This window comes from Saimiri boliviensis, chromosome 8 (genome assembly GCF_048565385.1).
Source record: "Saimiri boliviensis isolate mSaiBol1 chromosome 8, mSaiBol1.pri, whole genome shotgun sequence".
In the NCBI taxonomy this organism is placed as follows: domain Eukaryota; kingdom Metazoa; phylum Chordata; class Mammalia; order Primates; family Cebidae; genus Saimiri; species Saimiri boliviensis.
The window spans coordinates 13893165-13911747 of NC_133456.1; the positions used below are offsets into that span (position 1 = coordinate 13893165).

At 47.0% G+C, this 18583-nt stretch overlaps 1 protein-coding gene across 3 annotated transcripts in view; it reads right to left on the reverse strand.

The window, feature by feature from the left end:
• Window positions 1-18583, reverse strand: part of DHX30 (DExH-box helicase 30) — a 62842-nt gene that overhangs the window by 31146 nt on the left and 13113 nt on the right. For 2 of the 3 annotated variants that reach the window (XM_039477555.2, XM_074403943.1), the window contains exon 4: window positions 7542-7637. In XM_039477555.2, the coding sequence (XP_039333489.1) occupies window positions 7542-7637 (96 nt within the window). Of the gene's footprint in view, window positions 1-6117; window positions 6147-7541; window positions 7638-18583 lie in introns of all 3 variants that reach the window. The other variant, XM_039477556.2, reaches the window with a different exon arrangement.

Sequence of the window (18583 nt, forward strand, 5' to 3'; positions counted from 1 at the left end):
CAGCTGCTCAGGAGGCTGAAGCAGAATTGCTTAAACCCAGGAAGCAGAGGCTGCAGTGAGCCGAGATTGTGCCACTGCACTCCAGCCAGGGAAACAACAGTCCAAGACTCCCTCTCAAAAAAAAAAAAAAAAAAACCTAAAGTGTGTTCCTCTGTGACAATTTTCTACAAATTTGTTATTTTCCATTTTTATTTCAAAATATACATTCAAACTTAAAATTTAAAAAAAAAAAAAAAGGCTGCTGGGAGCCACCCTCAGTTTCTAATTCATTAGGTCTGGAGTGGGGCCCAGGAATCTGCATTTTTTGAGATGGAGTCTCGCTCTCATTGCCTAGGCTGGAGTCCAATGGCACAATCTCTGCTCACTACAACCTCCACCTCCTGGGTTCAGGGGATTCTCCTGCCTCAGCCTCCCGAGTAGCTGGGATTATAGGCACCCACCACCATACCTGGCTAATCTTTTTTATTTTTTTAGTAGAGATGGGGTTTCACCATGTTGGCCAGGCTGGTCTTGAACTCCTGACCTCAAGTGATCCTCCCATCTAGGCCTCCCAAAGTGCTTGGATTAGAAGCATAAGCCACCACACCTGGCCAAGAATCTGCATTTTTTTTTTTTTTTTTTTTTTTTTTGAGACAGATTCTCTCACTGTCGCCCAGGCTGGAGTGCAGTACACCATGATTTCCACTCACTGTAACCTCTACCTCCCGGATTCAAGCAATTCTCCTGCCTCAGCCTCCCGAGTAGCTTGGATTACAGGCACCCACCACCACACCTGGCTTATTTTTTTTATTTTTAGTAGAGATGGGGTTTCACTATGTTGGCCAGGTTGGTCTTGAACTCCTGACCTTATGATCCTGCCAGCCTTGGCCTCCCAAAGTGCTGGATTATAGGCATGAGCCACCTCGCCCAGCAGGATCTGCATTTGTAACAAGTTCCCAGATGACGCTGAAGCTGCTGATCTGGCATCACACTCTAAAAATTGCTAGCCTATGAAAAGAACATGAAATTTGAGTCCTAATACTTGGGCTTAGCCTAAACTATATGACTTGCCAGCTGAGAACCTTAGGCAATATCATCAACTGGGAAAATTAGAACAAATTTGCTCTACTAATTCTGTGTGGCTGTGGTTAGGTTCAAATGGGAATATTTAGAAGAAGGCTTTGCATAGTGCTGTGTTAAGAGAAGCCCCTGCCCACTGAGGTCTGAAACAAGAGGGGAAAGGTCCTTTAGAGACAGACCTGGGCAAGATGGTACAGCTTCAACTCCAGATTTGCCATTTACTTCTCAGTGGGTCTTTTCCAGGAAAGGGGGAAAAGGGAGGGTGGCTTTGGCAGCAATTGTGTGACACTGCAAACATCACATGGGGACACCAGCATCTGTATCAAACAGCCCTGGCCAGGTGCGGTGGCTCACACTTGTAATCCCAGCACTTTGGGAGGCCGAGGCGGGCAGATCATGAGGTCAAGCGATCAAGACCATCCTGGTCAACATGGTGAAACCCCCGTCTCTACTAAAAATACAAAAAAATTAGCTGGGTGTGGTGGTGCGCACCTGTGGTCCCAGCTACTCAGGAGGCTGAGGCAGGAGAATTGCTTGAACCCAGGAGTCGGCGGTTGTAGTGAGCCAAGGTCGCGCCACTGCACTCCAGCCTGGCGCCTGGCGACAAAGTGAGACTCCGTCTCAAAAAATAAAAAAAATAAAAATAAAAAAATAAAAAGCCCTATCCAGGTCATCAATATTAGGAATGGAGAACATGATTCTCCCAGGACTTTGCATTTGGCCAGGTGGCACATTAATTTACCGAAAGCCTAGGCATCCAGATACTTTAAGGTAGGTTTCAAGGACTGTAGCAGCCCAAATTCCCTCAAGAGAATCCAGAAGCTTACCTAGCCTGGTAGTGGCTGTGATGCCTAAAGACAAACTTTGAAAATGGTAGCTGACAGCTGAAGAAGACAACAGTATAGACAGAAAGGCCCCACCTGGAGAGCAGGACCCAAGCCCTTTGTGGCACTTGAGGAAGCCCTCAAGATAACACTCTGTTCTAACAGCCATTTAGCATAAGGTTGAAATGCCATGATTTCTTAGATTTGTTTCCAAAGAGTCCAAAACGAATAGCTATACACAAAGGAACACTGGCCATGAGTTGTTAATTGTTCGAGCTGGGTGACAGGTACATGGGGATTCATTGTATCTTTTCTAGTTTAGAACATGTGTTGAACAGACATTTAGATTTTTTTATTTTTTTGAGTCAGAATCTTGCTCTGTCACTCAGGCTAGAGTGCAGTGGCGTGATCTCAGCTCACTGCAATCTTCACCTCCCAGGTTCAAGTGATTCTCCTGCCTCAGCCTCCCTAGTAGCTGGGATTATAGGCACCCGCCACCACACCTGGCTAATTTTTGTATTTTTAGTAGAGATGGGGTTTCACCATATTGGCCAGGCTGGTCTCTTGGCTAAGCTGGTCTCAAACTCCTAACCTCATCATCTACCCGCCTCGCCCTCCCAAAGTGCTGGGATTATAGGCATTAGCCACTGTGCCCAGCCAGACGTTTAGACTACTATGTTAAAAAAAGAAAAAAAAAAAATCAAGGAATGCACCCAACTAGTTTGTTCTCAGGGGATTCTTTGTCCCTGACATGGTTTGGCTGTGTCCCCACCCAAATCTCATCTTGAATTGTAGCTCTCATAATTCCCACATGTTGTGGGAGGGACCTGGTGGGAGGTAATTGAATCATGGGGGCAGTTTCCCCCATACTGTTCTCATGGTAGGTAGTTAAGTCTCACAAGATCTGATGGTTTAATAAGGGGAAACTCCTTTTACTTGGCTCTCTTTCTCTCTTGTCTGCCACCATTTAAGATGTGCCTTTTGCCTTTCACCATAATTGTGAGGCATCCCCAGCCATGTGGAACCGTGGGTCCATTAAACCTCTTTTTCTTTATAAATTACCCAGTCTTGGGTATGTCTTTATCAGCAGCATGAAAATGGATTAATGCAGTCCCCTTTTCCTATTCATTTATTTCTACTGGGTTCTAACAGCAACAGTCACCCTGAGCAAGTATTTCACCTCCGCAAACCTGACTGACTCTTTTAAGATGAGGGCAACTCTTTACAGCAGCTCTTGGCACTCTTCTATGATCTTCTCACTGGTCTAGAGCAGGAGTTGGCAAATTATAGCCTGCAGACCAAATCCAGGCCCCTGTCTGTTGTTAGAAAGTTTTATTGGAACACAGCCATGCTCATTTACTATGTTACTCTATTATGTTATTTGCTATTAACTATGACTGCTTTCATTCCATAACGGCAGAGTTAAATAACTGCAAGGGAAAGCATAAGCCCACACAGCCTAAAATATTTATTACCTGACCCTTACCAAAAAAAGTTTGCCAACTCCTGCTCTAAAGGACCTTAAAGACTGGGCATGGTGGCTCAGGCCTGCAATTCCAACACTTTGGGAGGCAGAGGTGGGCGGATCACCTGAGGTCAGGAGTTCAAGACCAGCCTGGCCAACCTGGTGAAACCCTGTCTCTACTAAAAATACAAAAATTAGCTGGGTGTGGTGGTGCATGCCTGTAATCCCAACTACTCGGGAAGCTGAGGCAAGAGAATGACTTGAATCCAGGAGAGAGGTTGCAGTGAGCTGAGATCGCGTCGTTGCACCCCAGCCTGGGCAACAAGAGCAAGACTCCATCTCAATCAATCAATCAATCAATCAAGGACCTTAAAGAAAGTTAGAAAAAAGGCCAGGTGCAATGGCTTATGCCTGTAATCCCAACACTTGGGAAGGCTGAGGCAGGCAGATCACTTTAGCCCAGGAGTTGGAGACCTGCCTGAGCAAAATGGTGAAACAGCCTTCTCTACTAAAAATACAAAATCGGTTGGGCATGGTGGTACGTGCCTGTAGTCCCAGATACCAGGGAGGCTGAGGCACAAGAATCCCTTGAACCCAGGCGGCAGAGGTTGTAGTGAGCCGACATCATGCCACCGCATTCCAGCCTGGGTGACAGAGTGAGACTCCATCTCATAAATAAATAAATAAATAAATAAATAAAATAAACGTAAAAAAAGAAAGAGGGCTTGAGGCATGCTCCCCTTTCTTTTTTTTTTTTTTTTTTTTTTTTTTTTTTTTTGTATTTTTTTTTCAGTAGAGACGGGGTTTCACCATGTTGACCAGGATGGTCTTGATCTCTTGACCTCGTGATCCACCCGCCTCGGCCTCCCAAAGTGCTGGGATTACAGGCTTGAGCCACCGCGCCCGGCATGCTCCCCTTTCTTTACACCAACATTAAGTCTTCTCCATATTCTTGGAGGAGAGAAAGTTGATTCCTTTGCCTGTGAAAAAGGAGAGAAGTTCTGAAGAAATAAAGGGTTTAACTGGTTCAGTGATCTTCCTATCCACTTCTGGAATTGGGTATGACATCTGGTAATATATGTGCTAAACAACTACATCAAGCAGCACAGAATTAAGGTATAAAGGATTTGCTGAATACATGGGAGGATGCTTCAGGAACCTAAACTTTGGTGGCCCCAGAAAAAGTCATCAGGAGGGAACTTCTGGAGGGAAAGAGAAGGGACCACCAACATCTAAAGAAACTGGGGGTCTCAGCCAATATTTTGGCAACTTAACCATATTTAGATATTTTGCACATGGTCAAAATGGCAAAAAAGGATCCACTTGGCTGGCAAGGAGAGGGGAAAGGGGAGCTACAGGAGCCAGGTGGGCACCAGACCACCTGTCCTCCTGGCTTCCCCTTCCACATAAGCCACAGGTCTCCTTTTTTTTTTTTTTTTTTTTTTTTTTTGGTTTTTGTTTTGTTTTTTTGGTTTTTTTTTTTGAGACGGAGTTTCGCTCGTGTTACCCAGGTTGGAGTGCAATGGCGCAATCTCGGCTCACCACAACCTCTGCCTCCTGGGTTCAAGCAATTCTCCTGCCTCAGCCTCCTGGGTAGCTAGGATTATAGGCACACGCCACCATGCCCAGCTAATTTTTTGTATTTTCAGTAGAGACGGGGTTTTACCATGTTGACCAGGTTGGTCTCGATCTCTCGACCTTGTGATCCACCCGCCTCGGCCTCCCAAAGTGCTGGGATTACAGGCTTGAGCCACCGCGCCCGGCCTGTTTTTTTTGTTTTTTTGAGTTGGAGTCTTGCTCTGTCACCCAGGCTGGAGTGCAGTGGTGCGATCTTGGCTCACTGCAACCTCCACCTCCCGGTTTCAAGCAATTCTCCTGCCTCAGTCTCCTGAGTAGCTGGGATTACAGGCTCCCACCACCACGGCTGGCTAATTTTTTGTATTTATAGTAGAGATGGGGTTTCGCCAGGTTGACCAGGCTAGTCTTGAACCGCTGGCCTCAGATGATCCACCTGCCTCGGCCTCCCAAAGCACTGGGATTCCAGGCGTAAGCCACCGCGCCCAGTCAGCCACAAGTCTCTTGACGTAAACCACCACATCAAGAAGAGGGGACACATTTATACAAGGCAATGGACAGGAAACATCAGTTTTGTGGCCCCCAATATCCTGCCAGAAGTGTCATCCCATAGTGCTTTCTGTGTCTCAAAGCTGAGTGAGTGGGCAGAGTGACGGAACAGCCAGAGGTGAGTTTCTTGATGTACTCACCCTTTACCATGGAAGGAAGCCTTGGGAAGACACTGGCAGTGGAGGGAGGAGGGTCAAGAAGGTAGGGAGGTGATCATTTTTTTCAGTTCCAAATCTGATTCTGCTGAGTACTGCGATGGATACAAATGGCCACCATTTTTTGTGCACTCTTTTCCTTATGTGAACACCAGAGAGACTGTTGCTGCAACACATCTCCTAAGGGCAGGAGCACCACTGAAGCCTCTAGGGAGCTAGAAAGCACGCGGGAGAGGCCTAATCGCTATCCACAGGCTAACAGGCTATTGCTTCTAGTTCAGAGAGAAAAGGCAAAATGCACACACTCACGGATGCCTCCTGGAGGCACAGCTATGAAGAGATTAACAGGCTCAGGGGTCTGTGTTCTCTGGGGAAGCGTTCTCCTCTGCGTGTGCTCAAGAAGGCACAGCCTAGCTGGCTGCCTCGTTAACCCCGACTAACCTTCTTCAAGCTTAGCCAAAGCACATCTGACACTCTCAGAGCCACTCACCTGCCATGTTGGAAATGTTAACGTTCAGCCTTTTCGAGTTACAGGGCATTTTAAGAAAGAAAAAAAAAAAAAAGGGCAATCAACTCTTGTTTTGGTAACGGTAGGGGGGCTGGCATTTCTTTAAAACCTAAGTCAAATGGTGAGGGGGCTAGAAGTACTCATTTCTATTCTGCTGTCGGTAGTCAGGACCATGGCAGCAGGAGGGCAGTAGGTGTGGAAACTGCCTGGGACGCAGCAGCAGCAGCAGCAGCAGCAGCAGCGTGGGCTGCAGAAACTAAGGTGCTCCGTGTTCCCCGTACCCCTCCTGAGCTCTTAACCATCAAAGCACTTTATAGACAGAGCCTAGAGTAGACACGCTGTCTCCAGATGAGGCAATGACTCTATGACCTGAAACAGTGCTCCTCCCGCTACGCAGAGGGGTATGAACAGGCAGCCTATGGGGTAGCCTGAGAACAGCTGTCAGGTCAAAAAGACTGCCAGGAGTACTGACCTCAGCAGGAATGGAAATATCCATTAATAAGTCTGAGGGAGCCAAGCACGGTGGCTCATGCCTGTAATCCCAGCACTTTTGGAAGCAGAGGCAGGCAGATCACCTGAGGTCGGGTGTTCGAGACCAGCCTGACCAACATGGGGAAACCCCCCCTCTACTAAAAATACAATATTAGCCGAGAGAATCACTTGAACCCAGGAGGCAGAGGTTGCACTGAGCCTACATCACACCATGGCAGCCAGCCTGGGCAACAAGAATGAACCTCCATCTCAAAATAATAAGTCTGAGGGAGGAGAGGAGGTGCTCATGTGCCGAGATGCTTCCCTGGGTCCTATCCCTGGCCCCATCCCTGGGTACTGGTAAAGCCTAAGGTAAGCTGCCACTTACCTGATGCTCTAACATTCTCCCCAATCAAAACGACAACCTACCTTGCCAAATGGACTGAGAGGCACATTTTAATGTCAGTAAAGTGCTTTGAGGTACCACAGGGGAGACAGGAAAGTGATCTGTATGTATCCCCAAAGCCTCCAAGATGGAGAGCACTAGGGCTGAGTCAGGGCTGTCTGTTCCAGCCCTGCTACAAGCACCCTGCTCTCTGAGCCACCTCATCAGGGACTTCTAGGAGCCTCGATGCCCAAGCCCTGCAGATTCTCCATGCTGGTGCTGAGAGAACCACCCAAACTGAGCCTAGGCTTTAGTTCAGGCCAAACAAGGAGGCCCAAGAAGACTGCAGGGTCCAGGCCATGAGTCCCAGGATCACGAACAAACCCAGACCTTTCCGTTTCTCCCTCAGGGCTCCAACAGCTCTGCTAACCCCACCCCTCCTCACTTGCTTTCTGGAGGCCTGTGGCCCTGGCACCAGGGCTCCCACTGCCACCCACCTCCCCACAGACCCTGGACCAAGCTGTTGCTGGAGGCAAGGCTCCTCCCTTACCTCGAGAGATGGTCCCTCCAGGGGCAGGGTTGACACACATGGGTGGAAGGCGGGGTGGGGGAAGTTTGCACTGACGCTGCCTGTGCTGGGCCCGATCTGGGGAAAGAGAGATGGCATCAGGGCGACATGTTCTCACCCCTCACAGTTACAGATCCCTGAACTAACTCACACAGAGCATCCATGAGGAGCTCTGGGCAGCAGGGCTGCTGGATGGTGCTGGGAGCAGCCACAGGTTCTGAGAAACAGCACTAACAATGCCACACAGGAAGAAGGCAAGCATCTCATACGATGTAATACATGACAGCCTTGGAGAGAGTGCTCAAATTCTTCCTGTTCCCTTAGCTACCCCCTAAAAGGTTATCACCCATCCTACATACTTCTCTTCGTCTTAAGTTGTGAGGATGTGACAGGACAACAGGAGAAAGCTGAAAGCCTCAGTACGTCAACTCAAAGCACCATGTATCCTCCTCTTATGGTAGCTACCTATACCTTTGCTGTGGGTTCCCTGATGGCTACCTCAGCCACCAAATCTCAAATCAGTTTTTCCCTCCAAGAGCTGGGCAAGAGAGGGACGACTGGACTAAGTGTGTCCAGCCTGAGAGCTAAAACCAGACCCAACCCACACTTACCAGCCTTCTCCCTCTTTCTAACAAAGAACAACCTGCCATTCCAAATATTTCCATTCATTTGGGGGCTAAATTCTACTTATTAGTAACCTACAAAGTACATTTCTAAGAAGTCCCAAAAATTTGAGGAACATGAATGAAAATTAAGACACTCACTGAGTATTCCACGGGAAGACGGAACTGTTTGGGTAAGGAAGGCTTAAGGTCCTTTTAAATCACCTAAATGGTGATCTTTTTAGAGTCACTAGTCTAGGGGGTGGGAGACTAGATGTGCTCTTTGTCCCCCTGGTTTCAGTATAGTAAATGGGGCAGAAGAGGAGCAGAGACAGCCATACACAACTGAAGCATGAGAAACCACCTGTTCTACAAAGATGTCCATTTGTGGAATGCAAAGTGACTCATATATACTTGGTATATGAGAAAGACATCATTAAAACATAGCTCTCGTTTCAAAAAATTCTGAAGGCAAAGGAGCTGAAAAAGCAGGAGTAGAATTATAATCTTCAGCAGGAAAGAAAAAGCCCTTTAGCAGCTATTTCTCTTTTTTTATTAAAACTGAGTGCCTATAGAGAATCAAGGTGGTAGATACAAGGGTGTTTGCTACACAATTTTTTCAATATTTCAGTATTTTTGAAAATGTTCACAATAAAATGGTGCAGGGAGGGGCAAGTCCTGCACTCAGACCCTCCCGCCAGTCCCATCTGCACACACTCATTTACCGAAGTGGCTGTTTCAGAGCTCCACCTCCACCTGGGCTTCCTCAGCAACTGCCAGCTCTGCTCACATTAGAAGGCTCTTTGTGTGGCCAGGCGCAGTGGCTCACACCTGTAATGCCAGCATTTGGGAGGACAAAGCTGGCAGATCACCAGGTCAAGAGATCAAGACCATCCTGGCCAACATGGTGAAACCCTGTCTCTACTAAAAATACAAAAATTAGCTGGGCGTGGTGGCACAAGCCTGTAATCCCAGCTACTTGGGAGGCTAAGGCATGAGAATCACTTGCACCCAGGAGGCAGAGGTGGCAGTGAGCCGAGATTGTGCCACTGCATTGCACCCCAGACTGGCAACAGAGTGAGACTCAGTCTCAAAAAAAAAAAAAAAAAAAGGCTCTTTGTATTTTTTTTTTTTTTTTAAGATGGGGTTTCACCATGATGGCCAGGCTGGTTTTGAACTCCTGACCTCAGGTGATCCACCCACCTCGGCCTCCCAAAGTGTTAGGATTACAGGCTTGAGCTACCACGCCCGACCTGCTCTTTGTACATTTTTAGCATTATATCACCCTGAGCTGCCTGCCTAGGTGGTCCGAAGCATTTTCCCAAGCACCAATGATTTTTGTCATATTTTGGTCATAAAGTTGCAGTTGCATAGACCCAATTCTATTTTTCCCATAAGGTCTCTTATAATATTTGTAGATGTGTGATTTTTTTCTTTCTTTTTATTTTATAGGTATGTGATTTTACAGAAAACATACATAAGGTTACAGCAGACGTGCTTGTAGGAACTTCTAGAACTAAGTGCCTAGGATCAAGGTTTATTTTGAAACTAATTCCAGGTCTGCCTTGAAGCTAAGGTTGGAAATAACCAGCTCAACCTCTCCATTCCTGTTTAAGGAGGGTCCTCATTCACATCCAGGAAAGCTGGATTGAAAAAAAAAAAAGAAGAAGAAGAAGAAATGATTCAATGATTAGTTATTATCTCATTAAGCATTTTTGGCAATTGGGAGAGAGCTGTTACAATCCCACAACTTAATTAGGCCCACTTCTGCCTATGTAGTTGGAGAGAAAATTTACATTCTTGATATTGATCCAGTGTTTTTCAAAGTTTTGTGCTGGCTGTGAAAGACTCGGCTTGCTTTTTTTTTTTTTTCTTTTCTTTTTCATTGTTCGGCTTGCTCTTTGTAGCCTGAGTCTGATGGCATTACAGGTGAGAAATAAGACAGCTGAGTTAAGATGCTGGCAAGGGCAGTAACAAGTAACTTACTCAGCACATGGGCATTCTAGCCAATGGCTTTGTTAAATCACATAATGGAGAAGACAGTAGCTAGCCACAAGACCCAGTGGGCCACCATCCACAATGCTGCATGGAATTGCTATAGCTGTTTCTTTTTTTATTTTTTCTTTTCCCTCCAAATTAGCCATACTGCATTATGCTATAGTTGTTTCTATCAGAACCGTCAATCAAATGGTCCATCCCATTGAGACTATAAGCTCCAGAGTATCAGGAAGCATCTCTGAAATACAGCTCTCTTCACCCTAGTGTCTCCTACACAGCAGGTGCTAAATCATGCAACCTCACAGCACACTGCATGCTGAGGGAGGCCATAGCTCTCCAGTATGTATCAAGAGCATGCCATGCCCAAGACTAAGAATTGAGCACAGACCACAGCCAGGTGCTTTTTCTGTATTTCAGCTTTAATAACTTCACTGTAGTCCTGAAGACGGGGTAAGAAGCAGGAGCAGGTAAGTTAATACCTTGCTAATATTAGAGAAAGCCATATTCAAGCCCCAGTCAAACTTGGGAGCCTCAAGCTTCACATCAACTTACATTTCTGCTCAAGGTTCATGACACCCTAGGAGCTCATAATTTCATAATGAAGAACAAAGAAACATGTAAAAGAAAACTCGGCCGGGCGCGGTGGCTCAAGCCTGTAATCCCAGCACTTTGGGAGGCCGAGGCGGGTGGATCACGAGGTCGAGAGATCGAGACCATCCTGGTCAACATGGTGAAACCCCGTCTCTACTAAAAATACAAAAAGTTAGCTGGGCATGGTGGCGCGTGCCTGTAATCCCAGCTACTCAGGAGGCTGAGACAGGAGAATTGCCTGAACCCGGGAGGCGGAGGCTGCGATGAGCCGAGATCGTGCCATTGCACTCCAGCCTGGGTAACAAGAGCGAAACTCCGTCTCAAAAAAAAAAAAAAAAGAGCCGGGCGCGGTGGCTCAAGCCTGTAATCCCAGCACTTTGGGAGGCCGAGGCGGGTGGATCACGAGGTCGAGAGATCGAGACCATCCTGGTCAACATGGTGAAACCCCGTCTCTACTAAAAGTGCAAAAAATTAGCTGGGCATGGTGGCACGTGCCTGTAATCCCAGCTACTCAGGAGGCTGAGGCTGGAGAATTGCTTGAACCCAGGAGGCGGAGGTTGCGGTGAGCCGAGATCGCGCCATTGCACTCCAGCCTGGGTAACAAGAGCGAAACTCCGTCTCAAAAAAAAAAAAAAAAAGAAAGAAAAACTCAAGCCAAGCACAGTGGCTCAAACCTGTGGTCCGCACACTTTGGGAGGCCAAGGCAGGAGGAGTACTTGAGGCCAAAAGTGTGAGAACAGCCTGGTAAACATAGGAAGACTGTTTACACACACATACTTTTTAGTTACTTTTTAAATTTTTATTTATTTATTTATTTGAGACAGAGTCTTGCTCTGTCGCCCAGGCTGGAGTGCAGTGGTGCAATCTCAGCTTACTACAACCTCCGCCTCCTGGGTTCAAGTGATTCTCTTGCCCCAGCCTCCCAAGTAGCTGGGACTACAGGTGTGTACCACCACACCCAGCTAATTTTTTGTATTTTTGGTAGAGACGGGGTTTCACCATGTTAGCCAGGATGGTCTCCATCTCCTGACCTCATGATTCACCCACGTCAGCCTCCCAAAGTGCTGGGATTACAGGCATGAGATACCATGCCTGGCCTAAAATTTTATTTCTTAAAAAATACAGAGAGATGGGGTCTCGTCATGTTGTCCAGGCTGCTCTCAAACAATCTTCTTGTCTTGGCCTCCCAAAGTGCTGGGATTACAAGCAGGAGCCACTGTGCCCAGATCAAAAAAAAAAACACTTTTTTTTCTTTTTTGTTTTGAGACTGAGTCTCCCTCTATCACCCAGGCTGGAGTCCAATGGCATGATCTTAGATCACTGCCACCTCCGCCTCCCAGGTTCAAGCAATTTTCCTGCCTCAGCCTCCTGAGTAGCTGAGATTACAGGCACCTGCCACCATGCCCGGCTGATTTTTGATTTTTTTTTTTTTTTCTCGTAGAGACAGGGTTTCACCATGTTGGTTAGGCTGGTCTTGAACTCCTGACCTAAGGTAACCCGCCCAGCTTGGCCTCCCAAAGTGCTGGGATTACAAGCATGAGCCACTGCACCCAGCCCTGAAAAAAATTTGTTAATTAGTCAGGCATGGTGGCGTATGCCTATATTTCCAACTACTCACTTGAGCCCACGAGTTCAAGGTTACAGTGATTGCATCACTGCACTCCAGCCTGGGCAACAGAGTGAGACCTTGTCTCAAAAAACTTTTTTTTTTTTTAAATGGAGTCTCACTCCTGTCACCTGGCTAGAGTGCAGTGGTGTCATCTCAGCCTACTGCAACCTCTGCATCCCAGGTTCAAATGATTCTCCTGCCTCAGCCTCCCAAGTAGCTGGGATCACAGGCTGTGCACCACTGTGCACCACTGTGCCCAGCTAATTTTTTTTTTTTTTTTGAGACGGAGTTTCGCTCTTGTTACCCAGGCTGGAGTGCAATGGCGCGATCTCGGCTCACCACAACCTCCACCTCCTGGGTTCAAGCAATTCTCCTGCCTCAGCCTCCCTAGTAGCTGGGACTACAGGCGTGCGCCACCATGCCCAGCTAATTTTTGTATTTTTAGTAGAGACGGGGTTTCACCATGTTGACCAGGATGGTCTCGATCTCTTGACCTCGTGATCCACCCGCCTCGGCCTCCCAAAGTGCTGGGATTACAGGCGTGAGCCACCGCGCCCGGCCTAATTTTTGTATTTTTAGTAGAGATGGGATTTCGCCATGTTGGTCAGGTTGGTCTCAAACTCCTGACCTCGGGTGATCCACCTGCCTTGGCCTCCCAAAGTGGTAGGATTACAGGCATGATCCACCACATCAGGCAAAAAACTTTTTTTTTTTTTTTTTTTGAGATGGAGTCTTGCTCTGTCACCCAGGCTGGAGTACAATTATGTGATCTCGGCTCACTGCAACCTCTGCCTACTGTGTTGAAGTGATTCTCCTGCCTGAGCCTCCCGAGTAGCTGGGATTACAGGCTCTCACCACCACACCCAGCTAATTTTCTTTTTTGAGACGGAGTCTCACTCTGTCACCAGACTGGAGTGCAGTGGCGTGATCTCAGCTCACTGCAACCTCCACCTTCTGGGTTCAAGCAAATCTCCTGCCTCAGCCTCCTGAGTAGCTGGAACTACAGGCACGTGCCACCACACCCAGCTAATTTCTGCATTTTTAGTGAAGACAGGGCTTCACTGTATTGGCCAGGATGGTCTCAATCTCCTAACCTTGTGATCCACTCGCCTTGGCCTCCCAAAGTGCTGGGATTATAGGCATAAGCCACTGTGCCTGGTCTTTTCTTTCTTTTTTTTTTTTTGAGACAGAGTCTCAGTCTGTCACCACGCGGGAGCGCAGTGGAGTGATCTCGGCTCACTGCAACCACCCCCTCCAGGGTTCAACCAATTCTCCTGCCTCAGCCTCCTGAATAGCTGGGATTACAGGTGTGCACCACCACACCCAGCTAATTTTTATATTCTTTAGTAGAGATGGGGTTTCACCATTTTGGCCAGGATGGTCTCAATCTCTTGACCTCATGATCCGCCTATCTCAGCCTCCCAAAGTGCTGGAATTACAGGCATGAGCCACTGTAGCCAGCCTAATAGTTGTAATTTTAGTAGAGACAGGTTTTCACCATGTTGTCCAAGCTGGTCCCAGCCAAAAAACATTTTTTTTAATAAAAAATAAAGGAAAGGAAAACTCCACAAGAAATAAAAAGCAGTTCTATACAACAACAGAAGTGTCACAAGGCCACCCACAACCAATTGCCAAGGTCATGATGCAAACCCTAAGTCCTAGCAGCATTCAGAAGACAGGAGAGGCTGGCCCCAGTGACACGCCTATAATCCCAGCACTTTGGGAACAGGCGGAGCACCTGAGGTCAGGAGTTCAAGACCAGCCTGGCTGACATGGCAAAACCCTGTCTCTACTAAAAATACAAAAAATTAGTGGGGCCTGGTGATGTGCATCTGTAGTTCCAATTACTCAGGAGGCTGAGGCGGGAGGATTGCTTGAGCCCAAGAGGTGGAGGTTGCAGTGAGCCGAGATCATGCCACTGCACTGAGAGCCTGGGCACAAAGCAAGATCCTGTCTCAAAAGGAAAAGAAAAAAAAAAAGAAGACATGATATGGCATTCACCCTTATAGTCAGGAAACCATGAAAAGATAGGTTTGCCTAAAGAAAAACTAAGCAGTGACTCTTTGTGATTAATGGTTTTCCTGAGATCTTCAAGCATAAAATGGTTGTTGGTCAATACATAATACTTACCTGTGTGGAAATTAAGGTCTAAAATCAGACTGTTATTATATCCTGAAGCTACTTAACAACATGGCTTTTGAGTTTATGAGGCATCAGGCCCCATTCTAAGCTCTTTAAGTGTATTAACTCATCTGATCCTTAGAACAACCCTACAGAGGTGCTATGATTTGGTTCACTTAAATAATGAGGACCAAAGGTCCACTTAAATAATGAAGACAGAAAGGCTCAGTCACCTGCCCAAGCCAGAGCTGTGCTGTGAAGCCAGCATCTGGGTCGAGAACCTTTGCTCAGTAAGGCTATGCTGCCTCCCACAAACTGTAAAGAAATTCTGCCTCATACTCTCTCACCCAGACCATCTCCTTGTCATATCAGAGAGTTGTTAATGTGGGGAAAAGGAGGATCATGATTTTTCTTTTTCTTTTTCTGAGACAGAACCTTACTCTGTCACCCAGGCTGGAGTGCAATGGCAGGATTTCTGCTCACATCAACCTCTGCCTCCCAGGTTCAGCAATTCTTCTGCCTCAGTCTCTTAAGTAGCAGGGATTATAGGGGCCTGCCACCATGATTGGCTAATTTTTGTATTTTTAGTAAAGATGGGGTTTCACCGTGTTGTACAGGCTGGTATCAAACTCCTGATCTCAAGTGATTCACCCACCTCAGCCTCCCAAAGTGTTAGGATTACAGACATGAGCCACTGTGCCCAGCCAAGGATCATGTTTTTTTTGTTTTTTTGTTTTTTTTTTTGAGATGGAGTCTCTCTGTTGCCCAGGCTGGAGTGCAGTAGCATGATCTCGGCTCACTGCAACCTACACCTCCCAGGCTCAAGTGATTCTCCTGCCTCAGCCTCCCGAGTAGCTGGGACTACATGCACATGCCACCATGCCCAGCTAATTTTTCTAATTTTTTAGTAGAGATGGCTTTTCACCATGTTGGCCAGGATGATCTCGATTTCCTGACCTCGTGATCTACCTGCTTTGGCCTTCCAAAGTGCTCGGATTACAGGCGTAAGCCATTGTGCCCAGCCGGATCATGATTTTTATTGGGCTTTCCATCTATTTACAAAATCAGTACTATTGTCAGGCACAGTGACTCACACCTGTAAATCCCAGCACTTTGGGAGGCCGAGGCAGAGGGATCACCTGAGTTCGGGAGTTCAAGACCAGCCTGACCAACATGGTGAAACTCCATCTCTATTAAAAATACAAAATTAGCCGGGCATGGTGGCACCTGCCTGTAATCCCAGATACTTGGGAGGCTGAAACAGGAGAATCGCTTGAACTCAGGAGGCAGAGATTGCAGTGACCCAAGATCACACCATTGTACACCAGCGTGGATAACAAGAAAAAAAAATCAGTACTGGCCGGGCGCGGTGGCTCAAGCCCGTAATCCCAGCACTTTGGGAGGCCGAGGTGGGAGGATCACGAGGTCGAGAGATCGAGACCATCCTGGTCAACATGGTGAAACCCCCGTCTCTACTAAAAATACAAAAAACTAGCTGGGCGTGGTGGCGCATGCCTGTAATCCCAGCTACTTAGGAGGCTGAGGCAGGAGAATTGCTTGAGCCCAGGAGGCGGAGGTTGCGGTGAGCTGAGATCGCGCCATTGCACTCCAGCCTGGGTAACAAGAGCGAAACTCCGTCTCAAAAAAAAAAAAAAAAATCAGTACTATTAATTCAGAGACACTCTTAATTAAACATGAGAAAACCTGTTTTCATCAACCTTTTACAAGTGGGTAGACAACAAAGCCCACTGGTTAGTAAGTAAACACAAAGTGATAATTTTAGCTAAAAAAAAAAAACTGGAGGCCAGGCGCGGTGGCTCAAGCCTGTAATCCCAGCACTTTGGGAGGCCGAGGCAGGTGGATCACGAGGTCGAGAGATCGAGACCATCTTGGTCAACATAGTGAAACCCCGTCTCTACTAAAAATACAAAAAACTAGCTGGGCGTGGTGGTGCGTGCCTGTAATCCCAGCTACTCAGGAGGCTGAGGCAGGAGAATTGCCTGAACCCAGGAGGCGGAGGTTGCGGTGAGCCAAGATCGCGCCATTGCACTCCAGCCTGGGTAACAAGAGCGAAACTCCGTCTCAAAAAAAAAAAAAAAAAAAAATCAGTATCAGTACTATTAATTCAGAGACACTCTTTTTTTTTTTTTTTTTTTTGAGATGGAGTTTCGCAGCCACGCACCACCATGCCCAGCTATTTTTTTTTGTATTTTTAGTAGAGACGGGGTTTCACCATGTTGACCAGGATGGTCTCGATCTCTTGACCTCGTGATCCACCCACCTCGGCCTCCCAAAGTGCTGGGATTACAGGCTTGAGCCACCGCGCCCGGCTAATTCAGAGACACTCTTAATTAAACATGAGAAAACCTGTTTTCATCGACCTTTTACAAGTGGGTAGACAACAAAGCCCACTGGTTAGTAAGTAAACACAAAGTGATAATTTTAGCTAAAAAAAAAAAAAAAAAAAAAAAAAAAAAAAAAAAAACCTGGGCCGGGCGTGGTGGCTCAAGCCTGTAATCCCAGCACTTTGGGAGGCCGAGGCGGGTGGATCACGAGGTCAAGAGATCGAGACCATCCTGGTCAACATGGTGAAACCCCGTCTCTACTAAAAATACAAAAAATTAGCTGTGCATGGTGGTGCGTGCCTGTAATCCCAGCTACTCAGGAGGCTGAGGCAGGAGAATTGCCTGAACCCAGGAGGCGGAGGTTGCGGTAAGCCGAGATCGTGCCATTGCACTCCAGCCTGGGTAACAAGAGCAAAACTCCGTCTCAAAAAAAAAAAAAAAAAAAAAAAAAAAAAAACTGTACTGTCCACACTAATCTCAAGTTGTTTTTTCCTTCTTTCTTACATATAGTTAGCCAAAGGAAAAAAAGCCCAGAATGACAGAAATTAATTTTTTCAAACAACATGAAAACAGACAACCAGGTGCGGTGGCTCCTGCTTGTAATCCAGCACTTTCGGAGGCCAAGGCAGGCAGATCATGCAGATCATGAGGTCAAGAGTTCAAGAACAGACTGTTCAACATGGTGAAACCCTGCTTCTACTAAAAAATACAAAAATTGGCTGGGTGTGGTGACACACACCTGTGGTCCCAGCTCTCAGGAGGCTGAGGCAGGAGAATAGCTTGAACCCAGGTGGCGGCGGTTGCAGTGAGCCGAGATCATGCCACTGTACTCCAGCCTGGGCAAGAGACAGACCCATCTCAAAAAAAAAAAAAAAAAAAAAAAACAGAAAAACAGATGGAGTGGGCCGGGCGCAGTGGCTCAAGCCTGTAATCCCAGCACTTTGGGAGGCCGAGGCGGGTGGATCACGAGGTCAAGAGATCGAGACCATCCTGGTCAACATGGTGAAACCCCGTCTCTACTAAAAATACAAAAATTAGCTGGGCATGGTGGCGTGTGCCTGTAATCCCAGCTACTCAGGAGGCTGAGGCAGGAGAATTGCCTGAACCCAGGAGGCGGAGGTTGCGGTGAGCCAAGATCGTGCCATTGCACTCCAGCCTGGGTAACAAGAGCGAAACTCCGTCTCAAAAAAATAAATAAATAAAAAATAAAATAAAAAAAAAAAAAAACAGATGGAGTGGCTAAAGACACACAATGAGGCAGGGAGAGGCTGCTCTGAGCCCTGGTACATTGAGCCCTCCTTCTGGTCCCATTCAATGGGTTACACATGGCGCCACTTAGCCAGGGGTTTCCCAGGCCTCAAGAAACAAAACTTGGAGAGAAGACACAATTGGGAAAACCTATTTAATCAGCAGTTTGGATGTTGTTATCATTCTCATTTATTTGTAAAACATGCTCAGATAGAAGCCGCAGGATCAGCTTCAACATAGGTTACCGGCCTTTTAATCTTCTGTCTCTTGAAGAAAAGTCATGTTTCTAAGAAATACAAAGCTCTCTGGATCTGGCCCCTGAAGTCCCCACCAGCTACTTCACCTCCTATAAACACACTGTGAACTCTACCCTATACCCCTGTCACGACTCAATTTTGCCACTGCCCACGCAACCCTTTTTTTTTTTTTTTGAGACAGAGTTTCGCTCTTGTTACCCAGGCTGGAGTGTAATGGCACGATCTCGGCTCACTGCAACCTCCGCCTTCTGGG